Source organism: Ranitomeya variabilis, chromosome 1, assembly GCF_051348905.1.
Source record: "Ranitomeya variabilis isolate aRanVar5 chromosome 1, aRanVar5.hap1, whole genome shotgun sequence".
Taxonomy (NCBI): domain Eukaryota; kingdom Metazoa; phylum Chordata; class Amphibia; order Anura; family Dendrobatidae; genus Ranitomeya; species Ranitomeya variabilis.
The window spans coordinates 65,806,670-65,834,097 of record NC_135232.1 but is presented as its reverse complement, the minus strand read 5'-3'; the positions used below and the strand labels follow the sequence as shown (position 1 = coordinate 65,834,097).

Genomic DNA, 27,428 nt, shown 5'->3' with positions numbered 1-27,428 from the left:
CAGTCTGTAATAATAAATCTGTTCCATCTCATAATACTGCAGCCATAAAGATAGAGGATTGTGTATAGTTGATATGGGTGTCTGGAAAAAAGGCCCCAGAAGCATAAACTTGGCTTATGTTTGTATTTTAGGTGGCAATATACAATATTAGGCCATTACTCCAACAAATATAATGTATATACACAGTGCTGAGTGTCAAAGATTAAATCTTATTGGACAAGTTTCAGTAATGGCAATTTATCTCTTTTCTAATTTCAGGTGTCTTCACATTTAATATGTACGACATTTCTCCAACCTCCAGTCGGTGAGAGTACCCAATGCCCTAAAAGGAGACTGGTGTCATTATGGATAGCCCACCCAAACTAGCTGGTGAAACCTTAATAGTGCATCATATCCCACTAGTGCACTGCCAAGTACCAGATAGGCAATGCTGTCCACCCTCCACCAGATCCCATTCATACAGAAAGAATGACCTTGGCATTACTAGAACTACTTCTCTACCAGAACGGGACCTATCACAGGCTGACTCATTGGTCTACAGCAGTTTAATCCAAACATCTGAACCATCGGAAAAAGAAAGAAGCAAAAAGGAAGAAGATTGGCAAGGACCAGTCACTAGAAAGCGACATAACCCATTCCTTCCAAATGATGAAGATGAAAGTAACACATCAAGTGGAAGTGAGGGAGAAAAGTCCTTCCATCTCCATGACACTTTAGGTGGAGCGAAAACGGGATTTCAATTTCAAGATCTGTCCTTGCCCTCATTCCACCTCCATGATAATCCACCTGTTGTGAAGCCATGGATTTTGACGGGACGGCCTGGACTTCTTGATGGGCAAGAAGAGAAGACTTCACCTGATGATTTGCAGAAGGGCACAAATGGCAACCCAGGTTCATCGATCATTGAGGATCAGTCTTGGAATCTTCATGGTGGTCCTAGCTTTACTCTGGATTGGAATCAGAGCTCAGATTTAGGAAACCAGGATTTTCTCCAAAGCAGCCAAAGCAGAGAGTGTACCTGTAATGGTTCAGAATCACTGAGGCACTGCAGGTGTTACAGTGCCTCAAGCCAGTCAGAAATGGACCAGCAGGTGAGCTACGTGAGTGACTCCTCCTGCAATAGCTCAGACGGGATCCTTGTTAACTTCAGTACCTTGTATAACAAGATGAATGGACAACCTAGGTCCAATCTAAATTCTGGCAGTCTTTCATGCGACTCTTCATTTTGCAGTCACCCAGACACAGGTGCTTTCTACCTTGATCTGCAGAGTTCACCCACAGAATCTAAGATGTCTTGTGACTCACATGTTCAAGAAGCTTCAAGCAAGCCATGTAGTTGCCACCATCACTCATCTTCTCCTGAACTGGATGCCAACTGTAACTCATATCATCTTAATTGTGACTCAGTGCAATGTAATGGAGAGAGTTCAGAACTAACTTCTTGTTTCCAAAGCCAGGCAAGGCTTGTGGTGGCTACTCAAAATTATTATAAATTGGTTACATGTGACTTGTCATCTCAGTCTTCTCCCAGTCCGGCAGGTTCTTCAATTACCAGTTGTTCAGATGACCATACGAAGGGGAGCCCAGTACAGCCAACAGAGTATTTCCTGTTCCAACAGCCAGACAGCAGTTCAGACACAAATGATCCTAAACCCCTCATAGAAAGATCCAAATCGGACACAATTGAGGGACAAGTCTATGTCAATGTGTCACCACCAAACTTTAATACAGGTAGACAACGTTCACGAAGTTATGACCGCAGCTTAGACAAGAGTCCTTCTAATCGCCTTGGATCTTTGGAACGAATGATGAGTTGTCCTGTAAAATTAAGTGAAGGTCAAGTGGTACATACCCAGGGCTCATCTCCAAAGAGGGTTACATCATTTTTGGAATTAGCCAAGAGCAGAAGAAAAGAACAAAAGAATGGATCCAGCCCACCTTTAAAATCCAGTGGAGATTCTTCACTGGAGTTCTCTCCTATTCCAGAGTATCATCGTGATGGTGGTAGAGCTTATGAACATGGGGAATTTCGCAGTCACAGCCTTCCACCCATGTCATTTTTGCACTGCATGAGTCGTACTTGTGAGGGTTGTACAAGTGACAATGTGGATACTAAGGCAACAGCTTCAAAGGCCGCGGCTAGTACTAACCAAACAGGTCCACCTACCGAAGCCAGTATTGATCAGACCTTGAGGTGCAATGGCCTGGATGCTGGAAGTTCTGGGCTTAACTTCCTCCAAAGAGACCTAAGAGTAAAAGGAGATGGTAAGTAGAAATTTGAAGGCATAATATTTCCATTTCATTTTTTAGTATGTGAGGATTTATTGTCTTTACAGCTTTGCCTGTTAGCTATGTAAACATTAGCCATGTAACAACAGTTAAGAGCAATTATTGTTAGAACTAAAATGATTAAGGATGCAAAATTCATTGATCTGATACATGTAAAAATCATTAAATATCTTTACTTTTGAATGCCACCAAAAATCATGTCTCAAGATTGAGATCAGATTCCATATTCAAGGAAGAGTATTCTACAGTCCAAATTGTGAACATCTGCTAAGTAGTTTTCTGTATATGAGCTGCCAAGGTGACAGTGGGAAATAAAGAGTAACAATGACCATAACACTGCTCCCTGCATATAATACTATATCTATTTTAATATTGCCCCTAAGTACAATAATATACTTTCAGTACTACTGCCCCCTACGTACAAGAATATAACTGCAATAATGTCCCCCACCCCGTGTAAAGAATATAATTACTATTATACTGCCCCGATGTAAAGAATATAACTATTATAATACTGCTCCTATGTACAAAAATAAAACTACTATAATACTGTTCCTATGTACAAGAATATAACAACTATAATAATGTCTCATGTACAAGAATAAAACTACTATAATACTGCTCCTATGTACAAGAATATAACTACTATAATACTGTCTCCTATGTACAAGAATAAAACTACTATAATACTGCTCCTATGTACAAGAATTTAACTATTTTAATACTGTCCCTATGTACAAGAATATAACTACTATAATACTGCCCCTATGTACAAGAATATAACTACTATAATACTGCCTATATGTGCAAGAATATAACTACTATAATACTTGCCTATATGTACAAGAATATAACTACTATAATACTTGCCCCTATGTACAAGAATATAACTACTATAATACTGCTCCTTTGTACAAGAATATAACTACTATAATACTGCTCCTATGTACAAGAATATAACTACTATAATACAGCTCCTATGTACAAGAATATAACTACTATAATACTGCTCCTATGTACAAGAATATAACTACTATAATACTGCCCCTATGTACAAGAATATAACTACTATAATACTGCGCCTATGTACAAGAATATAACTACTATAATACTGCTCCTATGTACAAGAATATAACTACTATAATACTTGCCTATATGTACAAGAATATAACTACTATAATACTGCCCCTATGTACAAGAATATAACTACTATAATACTGCTCCTATGTACCAGAATATAACTACTATAATACTGCCCCTATGTACAAGAATATAACTACTATAATACTGCCCCTATGTACAAGAATATAACTACTATAATACTGCCCCTATGTACAAGAATATAACTACTATAATACTGCTCCTATGTACAAGAATATAACTATTATAATACTTGCCTATATGTACAAGAATATAACTACTATAATACTGCCCCTATGTACAAGAATATAACTACTATAATACTGCCCCTATGTACCAGAATATAACTACTATAATACTGCCCCTATGTACAAGAATATAACTACTATAATACTGCCCCTATGTACAAGAATATAACTTCTATAATACTGCCCTTATGTACAAGAATATAACTACTATAATACTGCCCCTATGTACAAGAATATAACTACTATAATACTGCTCCTATGTACAAGAATATAACTACTATAATACTGCCCCTATGTGCAAGAATATAACTACTATAATACTGCCCCTATGTACAAGAATATAACTACTATAATACTGCCCCCATGTACAAGAATATAACTACTATAATACTGCTCCTATGTACAAGAATATAACTACTATAATACTGCCCCTATGTACAAGAATATAGCTACTATAATACTGCCCCTATGTACAAGAATATAACTACTATAATACTGCTCCTATGTACAAGAATATAACTACTATAATACTGCTCCTATGTACAAGAATATAACTACTATAATACTGCTCCTATGTACAAGAATATAACTACTATAATACTGCCCCTATGTACAAGAATATAACTACTATAATACTGCCCCTATGTACAAGAATATAACTACTATAATACTGCCCCTATGTATAAGAATATAACTACTATAATACTGCCCCTATGTACAAGAATATAACTACTATAATACTGCTCCTATGTACAAGAATATAACTACTATAATACTGCTCCTATGTACAAGAATATAACTACTATAATACTGCTCCTATGTACAAGAATATAACTACTATAATACTTGCCTATATGTACAAGAATATAACTACTATAATACTGCCCCATGTACAAGAATATAACTACTATAATACTGCCCCTATGTACAAGAATATAACTACTATAATACTGCTCCTATGTACAAGAATATAACTACTATAATACTGCCCCTATGTACAAGAATATAACTACTATAATACTGCTCCTATGTACAAGAATATAACTACTATAATACTGCCCCTATGTACAAGAATATAACTACTATAATACTGCCCCTATGTACAAGAATATAACTACTATAATACTGCTCCTATGTACAAGAATATAACTACTATAATACTGCTCCTATGTACAAGAATATAACTACTATAATACTGCCTATATGTACAAGAATATAACTACTATAATACTGCTCCTATGTACAAGAATATAACTACTATAATACTTGCCTATATGTACAAGAATATAACTACTATAATACTGCCCCTATGTACAAGAATATAACTACTATAATACTGCCCCTATGTGCAAGAATATAACTACTATAATACTGCCCCTATGTACAAGAATATAACTACTATAATACTGCCCCTATGTACAAGAATGTAACTACTATAATACTGCCCCCTATGTACAGGAATATAACTACTATAATACTGCCCCTATGTACAAGAATATAACTACTATAATACTGCTCCTATGTACAAGAATATAACTACTATAATACTGCCCCTATGTACAAGAATATAACTACTATAATACTGCCCCTATGTACAAGAATAAAACTACTATAATACTGCCGCTATGTACAAGAATATAGCCTATAATACTGCTCCTATGTACAAGAATATAACTACTATAATACTGCTCCTATGTACCAGAATATAACTACTATAATACTGGTCCTATATAAACATGAATCCATCCAATATACCTATGATAGTTCTGAATGGAAAAAAAACTAACTCAAAATAGTGAAGGTGGTGTTGGGCATCTGAGTACTGTAATATGGTTATCCCTAGGGTAATAAATAGTGTTAGGGAGAGAGGCAGTAAATAAAAATAACTGGAAGAGTTGGAGTTAAGGAAGATTTTCCCCAAATCAAGAATTTATAGGTTATGGACACCTTTGGCATTGAAAACAATATTTCTACATATATTGGTGATTACCTTCAGGTGATAAAATTTCAGTTTCACTCTGCAATCTTCAATACATTATTTATTTTCAGAACCACTGATATGCAGTTTAAAGGGAATCTGTCAGCAGGTTTTTGCAATGTAATCTGAAGACAGCATGCTGCAGGGGTTTAAACGCAGAATTCAAGGATGCCTCTCTTATCAAGCTCCATCCTGTTGTTTATTGCAATGATTGTTTTAGCACCAGCAGCTTATCATTATTGGGACACAGAAAAGCGTGAGCCTAAGTCCGACTCCTCCCTCTCCTGAGATGGGCACCTCACTGTCTATAGCTGTGGGCGGTATTAGCTTTCTCAGCTCTGCTGCATTGCTAAATCAAAAAGCTCTGATTGTGTCAGAATGGCTGTACCTAGTAAACTAAGTGATATATCGTTGGATTCAGGATCTCTTTGGCAACATCATGCTACTCTCAGATAAGTTACTGAACACCTGTGGACAGATTACCTTTTAAACCTGATCCAAGTTTCAGATTTTTTCTTATGAGAGTGTCTCTACCAGTAATATAGGCTGGATGTGACTCATATCAGCACAGCTTCTAACCTGCACACATTTCTTCTCCCCTTGCATTCTTATTTCTTTAATCTGTTTTCACTGTTCTCCATAAAACTTTAGATACTTTCCCTTTTCTCCACTGCAGATCTATATACAAACCTCGTTTTTCTGCCATCTCCAATGGTCCATTCAAATAAGAATATTCTTAACCGGTATGCTCTCCTTGTGCCAAATAGACCACATGTGGAGCAATGCAAGTGAGCAGGGTATTTCAGATGAATGTTTTTGCATATGAGTAAATGGTATGGCATCTGATTTTTAACAGATAAATTGCAAGAATTAACATGCAAAACTGTGTTTGGCCTATTAAATTTTTGATGCATAAAAACAGATGTCATATGGATGCCATATACAGTCAAGGCCAAAAGTGCTGGCACCGTTGAAATTGTTGCAGAAAATGAAGTATTTCTCCATAAAAATTATTGGAATTATACATCTTTTGTTATACACATGTTTTTTTCCTTTTTGTGAATTGGAACCACACACAAAAATAAAAAGGCAAATTGGACATAATTTCACACATAATCCCCAAAATGGTCAGGACAAAATTGTTGGCACCTTTCCAAAGTTGTGGGTAAAAAAAAGTTGTTTCAAGCATGTGATGCTCGTACAAACTCACCTGTGGCAAGTAAAAGGTGTGGGCAATATGAAAATCATACCTGGAACTAGATAAAAAGGGCAGAAGTTGACTGAGTCTTTGCATTGTGTGTCTGTGTGTGCCACACTAAGCATTGAGAACAGAAAGTGAAGAGAATTGTCTGAGGACTTGAGAACTAAAATTGTTGAAAAATATCAACAATCTCAAGGTTATAAGTCCATCTCCAGAGATTTTGATGTTCCTTTGTCCACAGTGCGCAACATAACTAAGATTACAACCCATGGCACTGTGGCTCATCTCCCAGAATGTGGACGGCTGAGAAAAATTGATGAAAGGTTGCAATGTATGATAGTATGGATGGTGGATAAGCAGCCCCAATCAGGTTCCAAAGAAATTCAAGTTGTCCTGCAGGCTCAGGGTGTATCAGTGTCAGGGTGAAACATTTGAATTAAATTAAATACTATGGCAGAAGACCCAGGAGGACTCCACTGCTGACACAGAGGCATAAGAAAGCTAGACTGCAGTTTGCCAAAATGTATGTGAGTTAGCCAAAATCCTTCTGGAAAAGCATCTTGTGGACAGATGAGACCAAGGTAGAGCTTTCTGGTAAAGCACATCATTCTACTGTTTGTTGAAAACGGAATGAGGCCTACATTGAAAAAAAAAAACAGTACATACAGTTAAATATGAAGATTATCAAATGATTTTGAGTTGCGGTGTAGTGCCCAGTGTCAGAAAGCTGGGTTTGTGCCCTAGGTCATGGGTCTTCCAGCAGGACAATGACCCCAAACATACCGCATTTTTCGGACTATAAGAAGCATCGGACCATAAGACGCACGCCAAATTTTGGGGTGGAAAATAGCAAAAAAAAAAGATTTTTATAAGATGGGGGTCCGTCTGTTAGGGGTCGAGTTCCCGCCTATGCACAGGGGGAATCTCGGGCCATCTCCGCTGCGGTCTCCCATTCTTCTTCTGCCGCAGTGGAGCCTGCTCAGCGGAGACGTCGGTCCCAGCTTCTCGCTCAGTCTGACTCTGTACAAAGAGTTACTGCTGCTTTTCCTGCTTCTGCCATGGAAGTCAGTGCTGGGCAGCAGCGAGCAGACGCTTCTGGGATTAAGCCTGCTTTTCTCGTTCTGAGCATGCCCAGAGTAAGCTCTTTCAGTGGAGATCGAGGGTCACATGATCAGATACTGCAGCTAAGGCCATTGGTCCTTCAGGAAGGTCCTGTAGGTGCTCACGCTCTGTGGCAGCCTCTCATTGGTCCTTCTAGGAAGGTCCTGTACGTGCTGCAACTATTTAAGGCTCGCATGGCCGCACGGCTAGTATTGTTCTATGTTATGTGCTTTGCGCCAGTGTGGTCATGTGAGTTTGTGTTCAGGGACCCGGCTGAAATAGAATGCTGGCACCTCCGGCGAGGAGATTTTGTGTGAATGTATTCAGGGACCTGGTTGAAATAAGCCCCTAGAATGCTGGCACCTCCGGTGAGGAGTTTGTGTTCATGCATGACCACTGACTGCTCTCAGTTGAGTAGTTAGCCTGTGCCTCTGTGAAGTCTAACAGGGCACAGAGCTTTGCTTTCACGGCTACTCTGTGAAGTAACAGGGTTAGCTCATACCGCCATATACAGTTAGGTCCATATATATTTGGACAGAGACAACATTTTTCTAATTTTGGTTATAGACAGTACCGCAATGAATTTTAAACAAAACAATTCAGCTGCAGTTGAAGTTCAGACTTTCAGCTTTCATTTGAGGGTATCCACATTAAAATTGGATGAAGGGTTTAGGAGTCTCAGCTCCTTAACATGTGCCACCCTGTTTTTAAAGGGACCAAAAGTAATTGGACAGATTAAATAGTTTTAAATAAAATGTTCATTTTTAGTACTTGGTTGAAAACCCTTTGTTGGCAATGACTGCCTGCAGTCTTGAACTCATGGACATAACCAGACGCTGTGTTTCCTCCTTTTTGATGCTCTGCCAGGCCTTCACTGCGGTGGTTTTCAGTTGCTGTTTGTTTGTGGGCCTTTCTGTCTGAAGTTTAGTCTTTAACAAGTGAAAAGCATGCTCAATTGGGTTGAGATCAGGTGACTGACTTGGCCATTCAAGAATATTCCACTTCTTTGCTTTAACCCCTTAACGACCGCCGATACGCCTTTTAACGGCGGCCGCTAAGGGTACTTAAACCACAGCGCCGTTAATTAACGGCGCTGTGGAAAAAGTGAATAGCGCCCCCCAGAGTCGGATTTTCTCTGGGGTCTCGGTTGCCGAGACCCCAGAGAACATGATTCGGGGGTTTTTTACCGACCCCCGAGTTGCGATCGCCGGTAATTAACCGTTTACCGGCGGTCGCAACAACAAAAAAAAAACGCGATGTGCCGTTTAATTTCTCTGTCCTCCGATGTGATCGCACATCGGAGGACAGAGAAATAGGGTCCCCGATGGCCCCCAATAGCCCCCCGATACTTACCTACCTCCCCCGGTGCTCCTCGTGGGTCCCCATGGGCGCCGCCATCTTTTTTCCGGGAAAAAATGGCGGGCGCACGCGCAGCACGCCCGCCGCCCGGCACCCGGAAGATCTTTGGGGTCTCGGCTGCCGGGGGTAGCCGAGACCCCAAAGAACATGATCGGGGTCGGTTTGCACCGACCCCTGTTTTGCGATCGCCGGTAATTAACAGTTTACCGGCGACCGCAAAAAAAAAAAAAAAAGCGATCTGTATTTCTCTGTCCTCTGATGTGATCGCACATCAGAGGACAGAGAAATAGGGGGATTCGGGGACCCTAACATACTCACCCGGTGTCCCTGGGTCCTCTTCTGTCTTCTCCTGCCAGCCGGCTTTTTCCTTATGGCGGGCGCATGCGCAGTGCGCCCGCCATCTGCTGCCATCTGCCGGCCGGCAGGAGAAGATGAGTTGGGGCTAAAATTAGGGTTAGGGTTAGGGTTAGAGTTAGGGTTAGAGTTAGGGTTAGGGTTAGAGTTAGGGTTAGGGTTAGGGTTAGAGTTAGGGTTAGACTTAGAGTTAGGGTTAGGGTTAGGGTTAGGGCTAGGGTTGGGGCTAAATTTAGGGTTAGGGTTAGGGCTAGGGTTAGGGTTAGGCTACTTTCACACTAGCGTTTTTTGGCTTCCGTCGCAATGCGTCGGAGAAAAAACGCATCCTGCAAAAGTGCTTGCAGGATGCGTTTTTTCTCCATTGGCTTGCATTAGCGACGCATTGCGACGGATTGCCACATGTCGCATCCGTCGTGCGACTGATGCGTCGTGCTTTGGCGGACCGCCGGCACAAAAAAAGCTACATGTAACTTTTTTGTGCGACGTGTCCGCCATTTCCGACCGCGCATGCGCGGCCGGAACTCCGCCCCGCCTCCCCTCACAATGGGGCAGCGGATGCGTTGAAAAAACAGCATCCGCTGCACCCGTTGTGCGGCGCTTACAACGCTAGCGTCGGTACATCGGCCCGGCACACTGCGATGGGCCGAGTACGACGCTAGTGTGAAAGTAGCCTTAGGCTTCTATCACACTTGCGTCGGTACGGGGCGGTCGCAATGCGTCGGCCCGACGTACCGACGCACGTTGTGAAAATTGTGCACAACGTGGGCAGCGGATGCAGTTTTTCAACGCATCCGCTGCCCAGTCTATGTCCTGGGGAGGAGGGGGCAGAGTTACGGCCACGCATGCGCGGAAATGGCGGACGCGACGTACAAAAAAAAGGTTACATTGAACTTTTTTTGTGACGACGGGGCTAAAGTTATGGTTAGGGTTGGGGCTAAAGTTAGGGTTAGGGTTGGGGCTAAAGTTAGGGTTAGAGATGGGATTAGGGTTTGGATTAGGGTTGGGATTAGGGTTACGTTTGGGATTAGGGTTAGGGGTGTGTTGGATTTAGGGTTTTGATTAGGGTTATGGTTAGGGTTGAGATTAGGGCTGTTTTGGGGTTAGGGTTGTGATTATCGTTAGGGTTGTGATTAGGATTATGGATCGGGTTAAGATTAGGGTTAGGGGTGTGTTGGAGTTAGGGTTGGAGTTATAATTTGGGGGTTTCCACTGTTTAGGTACATCAGGGGGGTCTCCAAACACGACAGCCAATTTTGCGCTAAAAAAGTCAAATGGTGCTCCCTCCCTTCTGAGCTCTGCCGTGCGCCCAAACAGTGGTTTACCCCCACATATGGGGCATCAGCGTACTCGGGATAAATTGGACAACAACTTTTGGGGTCCAATTTCTCCTGTTACCCTTGTGAAAATAAAAACTTGGGGGCTAAAAATCTTTTTTGTGGGAAAAAAAAATATTTTTTTATTTTCACTACTCTGCATTATAAACTTCTGTGAAGCACTTGAGCATTCAAAGTTCTCACCACATATCTAGATAAGTTCCTTAGGGGGTCTAGTTTCCAAAATTTGGTTACTTGTGGGGGGTTTCTACTGTTTAGGTACATCAGGGGCTCTGCAAACGCAACATAACACCCACAGACAATTCTATCAAAGTCTGAATTCCAAAATGGCGCTCCTTCTCTTCCGAGCTCTGCCGTGCGCCCAAACAGTGGTTTACCCCCACATATTGGGTACCAGCATACTTAGGACAAATTGGACAACAACTTTTGGGGTCCAATTTCTCTTGATACCCTTGTGAAAATAAAAATTTGGGGGCTAAAAAAATCTTTTTTGTGGGAAAAAAAAATATTTTTTATTTTCACTACTATGCATTATAAACTTCTGTGAAGCACTTGGGCATTCAAAGTTCTCACCACATATTTAGATAAGTTCCTTAGGGGGCCTAGTTTCCAAAATTTGGTCACTTGTGGGGGGTTTCTACTGTTTAGGTACATCAGGGGCTCTGCAAACGCAACATAACACCCACAGACAATTCTATCAAAGTCTGAATTCCAAAATGGCGCTCCTTCTCTTCCGAGCTCTGCCGTGCGCCCAAACAGTGGTTTACCCCCACATATTGGGTACCAGCATACTCAGGACAAATTGGACAACAACATTTGGGGTCCAATTTCTCTTGTTACCCTTGTGAAAATAAAAATTTGGGGGCTAAAAAAATCTTTTTTGTGGGAAAAAAAATATTTTTTATTTTCACTACTATGCATTATAAACTTCTGTGAAGCACTTGGGCATTCAAAGTTCTCACCACATATCTAGATAAGTTCTTTGGGGGGTCTATTTTCCAAAATGGGGTCACTTGTTGGGAGTTTCTACTGTTTAGGTACATTAGGGGTCTGCAAACGCAACATAACGCCCGCAGACAATTCTATCAAAGTCTGCATTCCAAAATGACGCTCCTTCCCTTCCGAGCTCTGCCGTGCGCCCAAGCAGTGGTTTACCCCCACATATGGGGTACCAGCATACTCAGGACAAATTGGACAACAACTTTTGGGGTCCAATTTCTCTTGTTACCCTTGTGAAAATAAAAACTTGGGGGCTAAAAATCTTTATTGTTAAAAAAAATATATTTTTTATTTTCACGACTCTGCATTATAAACTTCTGTGATGCACTTGGGCATTCAAAGTTCTCACTACACATCTAGATAAATTCCATGGGGGGTCTAGTTTCCAAAATGGGGTCACTTTTGGGGGGTTTCTACTGTTTAGGCACATCAGGGGCTCTCCAAACGCGACATGGCGTCCGATCTTAATTCCAGTCAATTTTGCATTGAAAAGTCAAATGGCGCTCCTTTGCTTCCGAGCTCAGCCATGCACCCAAACAGTGGTTTACCCCCACATACGGGGTGTCGGCGTACTCAAGACAAATTGTACAACAACTTCTGGTGTCCATTTTCTCCTGTTACCCTTGGTAAAATAAAAATTTGGAGGCAAAAAGATCATTTTTGTAGAAAAAATGCGATTTTTTTATTTTCACGGCTCTACGTTATAAACTTCTGTGAAGCACCTGGGGGTTTAAAGTGCTCACCACACATCTAGATAAGTTCCTTAAGGGGTCTAGTTTCCAAAATGGTGTCATTTGTGGGGGGTCTCCACTGTTTAGGCACATCAGGGGCTCTCCAAACGTGACATGGCGTCCGATCTCAATTCCAGCCAATTCTACATTGAAAAAGTAAAACGACACTCCTTCTCTTCCAAGCTCTGCGGTGCGCCCAAACAGTGGTTTACCCCCACATATGGGGTATTGACGTACTCAGGAGAAATTGCACAACAACTTTTGTGGTCTAATTTCTCCTGTTACCCTTGTGAAAATAAAAATTTGGGGGCAAAAAGATCATTTTTGTAGAAAAAATGCGATTTTTTATTTTCACGGCTTTACGTTATAAACTTCTGTGAAGCACTTGGGGGTTCAAAGTGCTCACCGAATATCTAGATAAGTTCCTTAAGGGGTCTAGTTTCCAAAATGGTATCACTTGTGGGGGGTTTCCACTGTTTAGGCACATCAGGGGCTCTCCAAACGCGACATGGCATCCGATCTCAATTCCAGCCAATTCTGCATTGAAAAAGTCAAACGGTGCGCCTTCACTTCCAAGCTCTGCGGTGCGCCCAAACAGTGGTTTACCCCCACATATGGGGTATTGACGTACTCAGGAGAAATTGCACAACAACTTTTGTGGTCTAATTTCTCCTGTTACCCTTGTGAAAATAAGAATTTGTGGGCGAAAAAATAATTTTTGTGAAAACAAATGCGATTTTTTATTTTCACGGCTCTACGTTATAAACTTCTGTGAAGCACTTGGGGGTTCAAAGTGCTCACCACACATCTAGATAAGTTCCTTAAGGGGTCTAGTTTCCAAAATGGTATCACTCAATTCTGCATTGAAACAGTCAAACGGTGCTCCTTCACTTCCAAGCTCTGCGGTGCGCCCAAACAGTGGTTTACCTCCACATATGGGGTATCGGCGTACTCAGGAAAAATTGCACAACAAAATTTGTGGTTAAATTTCTGTTTTTACACTTGTGAAAATTAAAAAAAATGGTTCTGAAGTAAAATGTTTGCAAAAAAAAGTTAAATGTTCATTTTTTTCTTCCACATTGTTTCAGTTCCTGTGAAGTACGTAAAGGGTTAATAAACTTCTTGAATGTGGTTTTGAGCAGCTTGAGGGGTGCAGTTTTTAGAATGGTGTCACACTTGGTTATTTTCTATCATATAGACCCCTCAAAATGACTTCAAATGAGATGTGGTCCCTAAAAAAAAAATGGTGTTGTAAAAATGAGAAATTGCTGGTCAACTTTTAACCCTTATAACTCCCTAACAAAAAAAAAAATTGTTTCCAAAATTGTGCTAATGTAAAGTAGACATGTGGGAAATGTTATTTATTAACTATTTTTTGTGACATATCTCTCTGATTTAAGGGCATAAAAATACAAAGTTTGAAAATTGCAAAATTTTAAAAATTTTCGCCATATTTCCATTTTTTTCATAAATAATCGCAAGTAATATCGAAGAAATGTTACCACTATCTTGAAGTACGATATGTCACGAAAAAACAATCTCAGAATCAGCAGGATCCGATAAAGCGTTCCAGAGTTATAACCTCTTAAAGTGACACTGGTCAGAATTGTAAAAATTGGCTCGGTCATTAAGTACCAAATTGGCTCTGTCACTAAGGGGTTAATAAACTCCTGGGTTGCTTTGGCTTCATGTTTTGGGTCATTGTCCATCTGTAGTATGAAACGACGACCAATCAGTTTGGCTGCATTTGGCTGGATCTGAGCACACAGTATGGCTCTGAATACCTCAGAATTCATTCGGCTGCTTCTGTCCTGTGTCACATCATCAATAAACACTAGTGACCCAGTGCCACTGGCAGCCATGCATGCCCAAGCCATCACATTGCCTCCGCCATGTTTTACAGATGAGGTGGTATGCTTTGGATCATGAGCTGTACCACGCCTTCGCCATACTTTTCTCTTTCCATCATTCTGGTAGAGGTTGATCTTGGTTTCATCTGTCCATAGAATGTTCTTCCAGAACTGTGCTGGGTTTTTTAGATGTTTTTTAGCAAAGTTCAGTCTCGCCTTTTTATTCTTGATGCTTATGAGTGGCTGCACCGTGCAGTGAACCCTCTGTAGTTACTTTCATGCAGTCTTCTCTTTATGGTAGATTTGGATATTGATACGCCGACCTCCTGGAGAGTGTTGTTCACTTGGTTGGCTGTTGTGAAGAGGTTTCTCTTCACCATGGAGATTATTCTGCGATCATCCACCACTGTTGTCTTCCGTGGGCGCCCAGGTCTTTTTGCATTGATGAGTTCACCAGTGCTTTCTTTCTTTCTCAGGATGTACCAAACTGTAGATTTTGCCACTCCTAATATTGTAGCAATTTCTCGGATGGATTTTTTCTGTTTTCACAGCTTAAGGATGGCTTGTTTCACCTGCATGGAGAGCTCCTTTGACCGCATGTTTCCTTCACAGCAAAACCTTCCAAATGCAAGCACTACACCTCAAATCAACTCCAGGCCTTTTATCTGCTTAATTGAGAATGACATAACGAAGGGATTGCCCACACCTGTCTATGAAATAGCCTTGGAGTCAATTGTCCAATTACTTTTGGTCCCTTTAAAAACAGGGTGGCACATGTTAAGGAGCTGAAACTCCTAAACCCTTCATCCGATTTTAATATGGATACCCTCAAATGAAAGCTGAAAGTCTGAACTTCAACTGCATCTGAATTGTTTTGTTTAAAATTCATTGTGGTAATGTCTATAACCAAAATTAGAAAAATGTTGTCTCTGTCCAAATATATATGGACCTAACTGTAGTTCCGCCGTTTGCTAGTAGCAGGTTCTCCTGCATGGTGGACCCCGGGCTGCAAACGCATCTATTATAATAAAACCTCTATATTTACTCGTTGCGTTCCGCTAGCCCTAACATAGTCTTATCGTCTGAACTTAAGGTATGTTACCTGAGGGCCGGCGGTGGTAGAGCGGGGTCACAGGAGGCATGGTCCCTTCCTCAGGAAGCCAGCAGTGGCAGAAGTGGGGCAATGCTGCTGTCCAGGGGTATCCCAGCAGTGCGATGCTGCAGTTCTGGTGTGAGGCAGAGCAAAGTGCGTTGCATAGAGCAGGGTCCCTTCCTCAGGATACCGGCAGCAGAAATGTGTCGATGCTGCAGCCCCGTGTCCCCGGTGAGCAGAGCCGAGTGCATCATTGGTTTCTCGGCATCCATTTTCCTGAAACCGAGAGCTGCCCAGATCTCAATCTGCGCACGCATGGCCTCCGGCGGCCACTTTCCTGAAGCCGAGTGTCGCTGAGATCTCAATCTGTGCAAGCGCGGCCTCTGGCGGCCATTTTCCTGAAGCCCACAGCCTCAGGAAAATGGAGCGCGAGAGGCCCAGCTGAGATCTCAATCCGCACACGCGCCACCTCCAGCGGCCCACAGCTTCAGGAAGATGGCCGCAGGGAAACCGATGATGCACTCCGCACTGCTCACCGCCGACACCGAGCTTCAGCATCGCCACACTTCTGCCGCCTCTGGTTCCCTGAGCAAGGGACGCTGCCACACCACTGCCGCAACCCCCGGTAAGCCTGCGTTTGGACTATAAGATGCACCCCCCATTTTCCTCACAAATTTTTTTGGGAAAAGTGCTGGAGATTTCTGACGTGGCAGCAGTGAGTCCGGATCTCAATCCCATTGAACTCCTGTTGGAGAAATCTTAAAATTGCTGCTGGGAGAAGGTACCCTTCATATATGAGAGACCTGGAGCAGTTTGGTGGTCTGAGAGTGGTCTAAAATTCCATTTTTGCAAGGTATTAGAAGTTTATTGATGGTTACAGGAAGCGATTGATTGCAGTTATTTATTCCAATGGGTGTGCAACCAAATATTAAGTTGATGGTGCCAACAATTTTGCTCGACTCATTTTGGGGGGTGTTATGTGAAATTACATCCAATTTGTCTGGTCATTCTGTTTTTTTGTATTGTTCCAATACACACAAAGGAAATAAACATGTGTATAAGAAAACCTGTGTGATAACAATAATTATCTGGGACAAATACTTCATGTTCTGAAACAATTTCAAGGATCATGACTGTAGATAACAATACAGATGAAAATATTGTCTGTTTTTCTGTGTTAATAAGGATTTAGGGCAACTAAATGTGTCTTATCATAAAGAAAAAATTCAGATTAGTTGTCATTGAGCTGATTGTCCCTATAGAGCTGTCAGAGCCCAGAGCAGATCTGTCATTTTTTTGTTTTATCTTAATTTTTAATATTGATTCTTTTTCCCTTTTTTATCACTTGTGTCTGATAAAGCAGCAATCCGCAGTAACGGTGAAATGCTGCGTCATGGAATAAGGCGGATTCGTGTCTTGGTAGCTGGGCCTTTGGGTTTTTCTTAGCAAATGGTGGAAATGATGTAGAGTCTTGTGTTACTGTAGATGTTTCATGTCCGCCCTATAGATAGATAATCCTATATGTGACTGATACGGAGGCCATGTCTGCTCTCTGCCGCTGCTGCATCTGCTGACACCAGTGTACTGAAGAGTCATAGACAACATGAGTAATGCGGTGACTGGGACATTCCAGAAGCCCTGTGTAAAAATAGACGATGCGGACAGCTGCCTGTGTCATTACAGAGGAGGGGACACACCCCGGGCAGACATGTTTTATTAAATGCCTACCCTCCCCAGATCATCTGCAACGATGGCTGAAGCCGTGACACATTGCAACACGTGCACCGCTGCCCGACGTGCACATATATACACAGTGAAGTCATGAGTCTTCTGTCAGTCTACAACTATGTACCCGCGTGTGTGTATGTATACACTGTGCATGCACACAAGTACAGACACACACACACACATATATATATATATATATATATATATATATATATATATATATATATATATATATATATATACACAGTTGTGTGAAAAAGTGTTTGCCCCTTCCTGATTTCCTATTCTTTTGCATTTTTGTCCCACTTAAGGTGAACCTATCGCCATGTTTGCAAATTTCAAAAAACTGACCATCACATCCAAACATACACTCACCGGCCACTTTATTAGGTACACCATGCTAGTAACGGGTTGGACCCCTTTTGCCTTCAGAACTGCCTCAATTCTTCGTGGCATAGATTCAACAAGGTGCTGGAAGCATTCCTCAGAGATTTTGGTCCATATTGACATGATGGCATCACACAGTTGCCGCAGATTTGTCGGCTGCACATCCCAAAGATGCTCCATACAAGGCAGGATGGATCCATGCTTTCATGTTGTTTACGCCAAATTCTGACCCTACCATCCGAATGTCGCAGCAGAAATCGAGACTCATCAGACCAAGCAACGTTTTTCCAATCTTCTACTGTCCAATTTCGATGAGCTTGTGCAAATTGTAGCCTCAGTTTCCTGTTCTTAGCTGAAAGGAGTGGTACCCGGTGTGGTCTTCTGCTGCTGTAGCCCATCTGCCTCAAACTTCGACGCACTGTGCGTTCAGAGATGCTCTTAGGCCTACCTTGGTTGTAACGGGTGGCGATTTGAGTCACTGTTGCCTTTCTATCAGCTCGAACCAGTCTGCCCATTCTCCTCTGACCTCTGGCATCAACAAGGCATTTCCGCCCACAGAACTGCCGCTCACTGGATTTTTTTTCTTTTTTGGACCATTCTCAGTAAACCCTAGAGATGGTTGTGCGTGAAAATCCCAGTAGATCAGCAGTTTCTGAAATACTCAGACCAGCCCTTCTGGCACCAACAACCATGCCACGTTCAAAGGCACTCAAATCACCTTTCTTCCCCATACTGATGCTCGTTTTGAACTGCAGGAGATTGTCTTGACCATGTCTACATGCCTAAATGCACTGAGTTGCCGCCATGTGATTGGCTGATTAGAAATTAAGTGTTAACAAGAAGTTGGACAGGTGTACCTAATAAAGTGGCCAGTGAGTGTAGATCAAGTGTGAACAGGTGCTGAACCTAGAGTCACCAACTGGTACACAGTCAAATAAATAAGGCAGCACACTGTAGCGCTAAAATATGCAAACGTGAAATTTGAAAGTTGAACTGCATTACTGCACTAGAAATATGAAAAAATAAGAGCGTTTAGCGCATAAAATGGCCAATGTATGTGTACCTGGGTACCCATTCAGATGAAGACGTTTATTCTCAGCGAGGAAAGGAAAGTCTAGGACCTGGTATACGAGAGATGCCCTAATGTGGCTACCAGGTACACATAAATTGGCCATTTTATGCGCTAAACGCTCTCATTTTTTCATATTTCTAGTGCAGTAATGCAGTTCAAATTTCATGTTTGCATATTTTAGCGCTACAGTGTGCTGCCTTATTTATTTGACTGTCGCCAGGTTTGGCCATAAGAGATACATCCACCACCTTTCAGGGCTGATATACAGTATTCTATAATGCTGTATATCTGCCCCCTGCAAGAGAAGAAAAATAACTTTTATTATACTCACCTGTGGGGCGGTCCGGTCCGATGGACGTTGTAGTACAGTGGGGTGGGTGCAGTGTCACAGGCAGTGACCACAGGGAAAGTTCACAGCAAAACGTGTTTAATGTCAAAAACTAACACAAGTGTACAGCACTCGGTATCACTGCCGGGAAACGAGACAGTCCATAAATGCGTCCGGTTGCCGAGGGCAACTGCACCACCATATTACGCTGCGGGGTGCCAGGTGTTCACTCTGCTGGGCTCTGTTACTCCCACACAGAGCTGAACGTTTGCTGTGCCAACTGCTCTGCTCGCTGCAAAACTCCACTCTCACACTGACAGGGTTTTTTACAAACAAACTGTGGCCACAGGCTACTTGAAAAACCCGGCCCGGAAAGAAACAGAGTTCCCCACTGCCATCCTGTAGTCCGTTTAAAAAATAAAAGCCAAGCAGGTTTCCTTAAATCTGCCCTGGACAAATAGCTTGTCCGAGACCAATACTCACTTTTGTTCTGCATTGGAATCACAGCTACACCTGTAACTGCAGTGCACTTCCATGGCCTCAATACGCTTCTGAGCGTATCCTGGGGAACACATAGCGACCCTCGCAAATAACATCAGTCGCTGCCTCACAGCGTCGCTGGTGTTTGTCCCGCGCCTCCCATCTTCTTACGATCCCTGTCCCCCTGCTTACTTCGTGTAGATGACACGTCCCTTCGTCATCCACACAGTCTCCTTGGCACAGCGCTCCTGCGCAGGCGTACTTCTCTGTCCTGTCGAGAGCAGAACAAAGCACTGCAGTGCGCATGCGCCAGGGCTCTTTGACCTTTCTCTGCATCTGCGCACTGCAGTACTTTGCTCTGCCCTCAACAGCGCAGAGAAGTACGCCTTCACAGGAGCGCGGTGCCGAGGGACGCGTCATCCACATGAAGCAGGCAGGAGGGCGGCATCGCAAGGAGAAGGGAGGCACCGGACCAAGAAGAGCGACACCCATTGGACCATCCCGCAGGTGAGTATAATAAAAGTTATTTTTCTTCTCTTGCAAGAAGCAATATAGAATGCTGTATATCAGCCCTGAAAGGTGATGGCCATAACTTATATCGGCCATAACTGGTGACAGGTTCCCTTTAAATCTTGATCACCAAACAAATTAAAATGTTAGACAAAGATAACACAAGTAAACACAAAATGCAGTTTTTAAATGAAGGTCTTTATTATTAAGGGAAAAAGAGATCCAAACCTACAGGGTCCTGTGTGAAGAATTGATTGCTCCTTAAACCTAATAACAGGTTGGGCCTCCCTTAGCAGCAACAACTGTTTGCGATAACTGCAATGAGCGTTTGCGATAACTGGTAAGGAGTCTTTTACAATGCTCTGGAGGAATTGTGGCCCACTCATCTTTGCAGAATTGTTGTAATTTAGCCACATTGGAGGGTTTCCAAGCATGAACTGCCTTAGGTCATGCCACAGCATCTCAATCGGACTAAGGTCAGGACTTTGACTAGGCCACAGCAAAGTCTTAATTTTGTTTTTCTGAAGCCATTCAGAGGTAGACTTGTTGGTGTTTTTTGGATCATTGTCCTGCTTCATAACCCAAGTGTGTTTCAGCTTGAGATCACGAACAAATGGATGGACATTCTCCTTCTGGAGTTTTTGGTAGAGAGCAGAATTCATGGTTCCATTTACCACAGCAGGTCTTCCAGGTCCGGAATCAGCAAAACAGCACCAGATCATCACACTATCACCACTATATTTTACTGTTGGTATGATGTTCCTTTTCAGAAATGCTGTGTTAAATCTACGCCAGATGTACTGGAACTTACATCTTCCAAAAAGTGCAACTTTTGTCTCGTCAGTCCACAGAGCATTCTCCCAAAAGTCTGGGGGATCATCAACAATTCTTTATGTTTTAATTGCTCAGCAGTGGTTTTCCTCTTGGTACTCTGCCATGCAGGCCATTTTTTCCCAGTCTGTTTCTTATGGTGGAGTCATGCACACTGACCTTAACTGCAGTTCTAGGCCTGCAGTTCTTTGGATGTTGTTGTGGTGTCTCTTGTGACCTCTTGGATGAGTTGTCGCTGCGCTCTTCTGGTAATTTTGGTAGGCTGGCCACTCCTGGGAAGGTTCACCACTGTCCCATGTTTTCGCCATTTGTGGATAATGGCTTTCACTATGGTTCGCTGGAGTCCCAGAGCTTGAGAAATGGCTATTTACCTTTTCCAGACTGGTAGACCTCAGTTACTTTGTTTCTCATTTGTTCCAGAATTTCTTTGGATTGCGGCTTGATGTCTAGCATTTGAGGAAATTTTGGTTTACTTCACTTTGTCAGGCTGGTCCTATTTAAGAGGTTTCTGGATTGAGAACAGGTGTGGTAGTAATCAGCCCTGAGTGTGGCTAGGCAATTTAAACTCAGCTTCCCACAGATGTGATAAACCACAGTTAATTTATGTTTTAAGGGCTGTCCCACACGTCCAGATAATTCCGGTACCGGAATAAATCGGTACCGGAGTTATCCGTGTCCGTGTGCCTGGGAACTCACGGAGGCCATACCTGCGGCACACGTGTGCCGCCCGTATGGCGAGTGGGTACCACACGGAGCGTGTGGTACCCACTCTGCATGGTGCTGAAGCTGCTGAAGCTGCGATTCATATCCTCTCTGCAGTAACGTTTGCTGCAGAGAAAATATGAAGAATAGTGTTAAAAATAAAGATTTAGGTGTCCGCCGCCCCCCCACCCCCTGTGCGCCCCCCCGCTGGTCAGAAAATACTTACCCGGGTCCCCCGTCGGCTGTCGCTCCTTCTTGATCTTGCCGCGGCTTCTCCTGCATGCGGTCACGTGGGCCCGATCATTTACAGTCATGAATATGTGGCTCCACCTCCATAGGGGCGGAGCCGACTATTCATGATTGTAATTGATCGGCCCCACGTGACCGCATACAGTAGGAGGCGCGGCCAGACCAGGAAGGAGCGACAGCCGACGGGGGACCCGGATAAGTATTTTCTGACCAGCGGGGGGGCGCACAGGGGGTGGGGGGGGCGGCGGACACATGGATCTTTATTTTTAACACTATTCTTCATATTTTCTCTATAGCAAACGCTGCTACAGGGAAGATATGAATACCGGCTTCAGCACCATGTGGGGGGGACAGCGCTTACTGTAGCGCTGTCTCCGGCACGCACACGGACCCCAGACGGAGAATGTCCGTGTGAGGTCCGTGTTTTACGCGGACCCATTGACTCTATTGGGTCCGTGTAAAACGTGCGCTCCCACGAACACTGACATGTCTCCGTGTTTGGCACACGGAGACACGGTCCGCACACGGTCCGCAAAAAATCAATGACATCTGAACAGATGCATTGATTTTTATGGGTCTACGTGTGTCAGTGTCTCCGGTACGTGAGGAAACTGTCACCTCACGTACCGGAGCCACTGACGTGTGAAACCGGCCTAAGAGGGGGAGAGCAATCACTTTTTTCACACAGGTCCCTGTAGGTTTGGATTTCTTCTTCCCTTAATAATAAAAACCTTCATTTAAAAACTGCATTTCGTGTTAACTTGTATTATCTTTGTCAAATGTTTAAATTTGTTTGTGATCTGAAACATTTAAGTGTGAGAAACACTTTATCCCCTTTACCCACAAGGTGGTTTGCACGTTAATGCCTAGGCCAATATTTACAATTCTGACCACTGTCACTTTATGAGGTAATAACTCTGGAACGCTTCAAAGGATCCCAGTGATTCTGAGTCTGTTTTTTCATGACATTTTGTACTTCATGATAGTGGTAACATTCTTTGATATGACTTGCGTTTATTTGTTTAAAAAATGGAAATTAGGCTAAAATTTTCAAGATTTTGCAATTTTCCAACTTTGAATTTTCAAGCCCTTAAATCACAGAGATATGTCACACACAAATAGTTAATAAATAACATTTCCCACATGTCTACTTTACATCAGCACAATTTTAGAACCAACATTTTTTTTTGTTAGGACGTTATAAGGGGTAAAAGTTGACCAGCAATTTCTAATTTTTCCAACAAAATTTACAAAACCATTTTTTAGGGACCACCTCACATTTGAAGTCCCTTTGAGGGGTCTATAGAATAGAAGATACCCAAAAGTGATACCATTCTAAAAACTGCACCCCTCAAGGTGCTTAAAGCCACGTTCAAGAAGTTCATTAACTCTTCAGGTGCTGCACAGTAATTTTTGGAATGTGGAAAAAAAGGAACATTTAACTTTTTTTCACAAAAAAATTTACTTCAGACCCAATTTTTTTAATTTTTACAAGGCTAACAGAAAAAAATGGACCACTGTTTGGGCGCACGGCAGAGCACAGAAGGAAAGGAGCGCCATTTGACTTTTTGAATGCAAAATTTGCTGGAACAGTTGGCGGACACCATGTCGCATTTGGAGAGCCCCTGATGTGCCTAAACAGTGGAAAGCGCCCACAAGTGACACCATTTTAGAAACTAGACCCCTCAGGGAACTGATCTAGATTTGTGGTGAGCACTTTGAACCCTCAGAAGTTTATAACATTGAGCCGTGAAAATAATAAAATCACATTTTCCTCACAAATATGTATTTAGCACAAAATATTGCATTTCCATAAGGGTAACTGGAATCATTAGCGTACGTCATGTCACATTTGGAGAGCCCCTGATGTGCCTAAACAGTGTAAAGCCCCCATAAGTGACCCCATTTTGGAAATTAGACCCCTCATGGAATGCATTTAGATGTGTGGTGAGCACCTTGAACCCCCAGGTGCTTCACAGAAGTTCAGATCGTTGAGCCGTGAAAATAAAAAAAATCACATTTTCCCCACAAAAATGTTATTTTGGCCCCAAATTTTGCATTTTCATAAGGGGAACAGGAAAAATCGCACTGTACAATTTGTTGTGCAATTTCTCCTGAGTACCTAATATTTGGGGGAATACTACTTTTGAGGCACAGTGCAAAGCTCAGAAGAAAAGAAGCGCCATATTGGAGTTCAGTTTTTGCTGGAATGGTTTGAGGGTGCCACGTCACATTGGCAGAGCCCCTGGGGTACCAGAACAACAGAAACCCCCTATATGTGAACTCATTTTACATACTACACTCCCCAATGAATTCATCTAGGGGTGCAGTGATCATATTAACCCCACATGTGCCTCACAGAATTTTATACCACTGAACAGTGAAGAAAGAATAAATTACATTTTTACCACTAAAATGTTGTTTTAGCCCCCAGTCTTTAATTTTTCTAAGGGCTAATAGGAATTTTTTTTTACAACAAACTGAGGTCCATTTTTTCGACAGTGCGCCAATACCCTACATTTTCCTAGTCGGGAAATATTTTTCAGGCACAGTGCAAAGCTCAGAAGGGAAGGAGTGCCAGATTTTACTGTTCTGGTTTGCAGTTGCCATGACCCACTGGGAGAGCCCATGAGGTGCCAGAACAGCAGAACCCCCCATAAGTGACCCCATTTTACAAACTACACCTCTCGATGAATTCATCTAGGGGTGCAGTGATCATATTGACACTAAAAATAATTATATTTTTACCACCAACATTTTGTTTTAGCTCCAGATTTTACATTTTCACACAAGAAATGGGTAATAATGGCACCAAAGTTTATCCCACAATTTCTACTGGAGGTGGCAATACCCCATATGTGGCTGTACAGTGCTACTTAGCCATACGGAGAGACTCGGGAGGATCAGAGCGCTATTTCCCTCCTGGAGGGCAGATTTTCCTAGAACAGTTTGCGGACTCCATATACAGAGCCCCTAATTGCTAGAAGAGCAGAATCCTCTCTCAAGGGACCCCATTTTGGAAACTATATCCCTTGGGGAATGTACAGGTGTAGTGACGATTTTGACTCCAATACCCACAAAGTAAATAAACATGTGTATTGCAAAACCTGTAACTGCAATAATTTTCTGGGAGAAAAACTTTATTTTCTGGAACAATTTCAATGGTGCCAACACTTTTGGCCGTGACTGTATATAGAGATCTAAGGGGATTGAACCAGTAATTTTTAAAGGGAATCTCTATGTGGTGCCCCACTCAGAATAGCTCACTATATCTGATGGATGGGGGTTGGATAAGTCACGGCTCCCCCCCCATGCAAGTCTTACATTACCAAGCACAATGCTGCGTCAGATGTAGTGGTGTAATGAAAAAAATCTCTGGACTTACATTTGTCTGTCTAGCATCTGATGGACGAGTGAGGGTTTGGCGAATGCCAGGATAACATTGCTTGCCTGATGCTACGGTATTGTATTTGAGGGATTGGCCTCCGCCCCTAAACATCAATGGAAAAAACCTCAGGGCTTCAGTTCAAGACATTTTAGACAATTGTAGTTACCTACTTTGTAACAACAGCTTGTGGAAGGCCCTTTTCTTTTCTCCATGACTCTGCCAAATGCACAAGGTCAATAAAGGCATAGTTAGGGGAGTTTGGTGGGAAAAACCTGACCGGCCACACAGAGCCCTGACCTCATCGTCATCCAACATAGATTGTGATCCCGGCCTCTCCCCAACATCAGTGCCTGACCTCACAAATGTTCTTCTAGATGAAGTGGTAAAAATTCCCACAGACACCTACAAAATCTTGTAGAAATCTTTCCCAAAAGAACAGAAACTGCTATCACTGCAAAGTAGGGACCAACTCCATTTTAATGTTTATAGATGATGGGGGGTCATAAAAGCTCCTGTAGGTGTAACGTGGAGGGGTTCTAGCACTTGTGTCCATATTGTGTGTAACTATACTATATATACACAAATACGTTGACATACATACTGTATGTACAGACATGTATACCTTTACAGTGGCTTGTGAAAGTATTCACCCCCCTTGGCACTTTTTGTTTTTGCTACCTCACATGTAAAGACCATGCCTACAACTGTGAACATTAAGTTTCCTTTTTATTGTGAAGCTAACAACAAATAGAACAAAGTAACTGAAAACTTCAGTGTGCATAACCATTCGCCCCCTTCTAAAGTCAGTACTTTGTAGAGCCTCGTTTTGCGGCTATTACAGCTGCTAGTCTCTATGAGCTTTCCACATCTTGCCACTGGGATTTTTGCCCATTCCCCAAGGCAAAACTACTCCAGCTTCTTCAAGTTAGATGGTTTCCTCTAGTGAACAGCAATCTTCTAATCTGACAAGATTCCCAATTGGATTAAGGGTCTGGACTTTCACTAGGCCACGCCAAAACATTTACATGTTTCACCTTAAACCACTCGAGTGTTGCTTTAGCAGTATGATTTGGGTCATTGCCTTGTTGGAAAGTGAACCTCTGTCACACACAGTGTAGGAACACTAAGTGCTACACAAAGTGATGAGCGGGAGCCCAAAACTAGGGAAGGGGGAGTGGGGACCCCTAGGCAGATCTAAAGTCACCCTTTCTGCCATAAACATCCCTATATAGGTTCTGCACCAATCGCCAAGCAGGACCCTAATCCATGCCTGACCTTGGGAATAAGCCCTGCATAGGGAAGGACAGGATTAGCACTAGTCAATCCCATACCTCCCAACTTTTGAAGATGGGAAAGAGGGACAAAGTTTGCGGCGCGCAACGGGCGCCGCGGCAAATTTTAGGCCACGCCTCTGACCACACCCATTCATAATTAGTCACACCCATATCCACGTCCCAACCACACCCATTTAGCACTGCTGATCACACTGTTTCATATACAATAATTAAACAAAAAAATATGGCCACACAGTGCTCCATACCGTATAATGGCCACACATGATGCTCCATACTGTATAATGACTGCACATGATGCTCCATATTGTATAATGACCGCACATGATGCTCCATACTGTATAACGACCACACATGATGCTCAATACTGTATAATGGCCACACACAGTTCTCCATACTGTATAATGATCCCACATGATGCTCAATACTGTATAATGACCCCCCCCTTCTGTATGCATGGCTCATCTCCCTCCCATCCCATATACATGGCTCATATCCCCCCTCCTGTATGCATGGCTCATATTCCCCCTCCTGTATGCATGGCTCATATTCCCCCTCCTGTATGCATGGCTCATATTCCCCCCCTGTATGCATGGCTCATATTCCCCCCCCTGTATGCATGGCTCATATTCCCCCCCCCTGTATGCATGGCTCATATTCCCCCCTGTATGCATGGCTCATATTCCCCCCCCTGTATGCATGGCTCATATTCCCCCCCCCTGTATGCATGGCTCATATTCCCCCCCCCCCTGTATGCATGGCTCATATTCCCCCCCCCGTATGC

General features: G+C 42.8%; 1 protein-coding gene across 3 annotated transcripts in view; it reads left to right on the top strand.

Moving 5' to 3' along the window:
- The window catches only part of RUSC2 (RUN and SH3 domain containing 2), a 119,750-nt gene that overhangs the window by 37,484 nt on the left and 54,838 nt on the right, over positions 1-27,428 (top strand). For all 3 annotated transcript variants that reach the window (XM_077284530.1, XM_077284549.1, XM_077284540.1), the window contains exon 2: positions 259-2,265. In XM_077284530.1, the coding sequence (XP_077140645.1) occupies positions 345-2,265 (1,921 nt within the window). In that variant the 5' untranslated portion in view covers positions 259-344. The remainder of the gene's footprint in view (positions 1-258; positions 2,266-27,428) is intronic.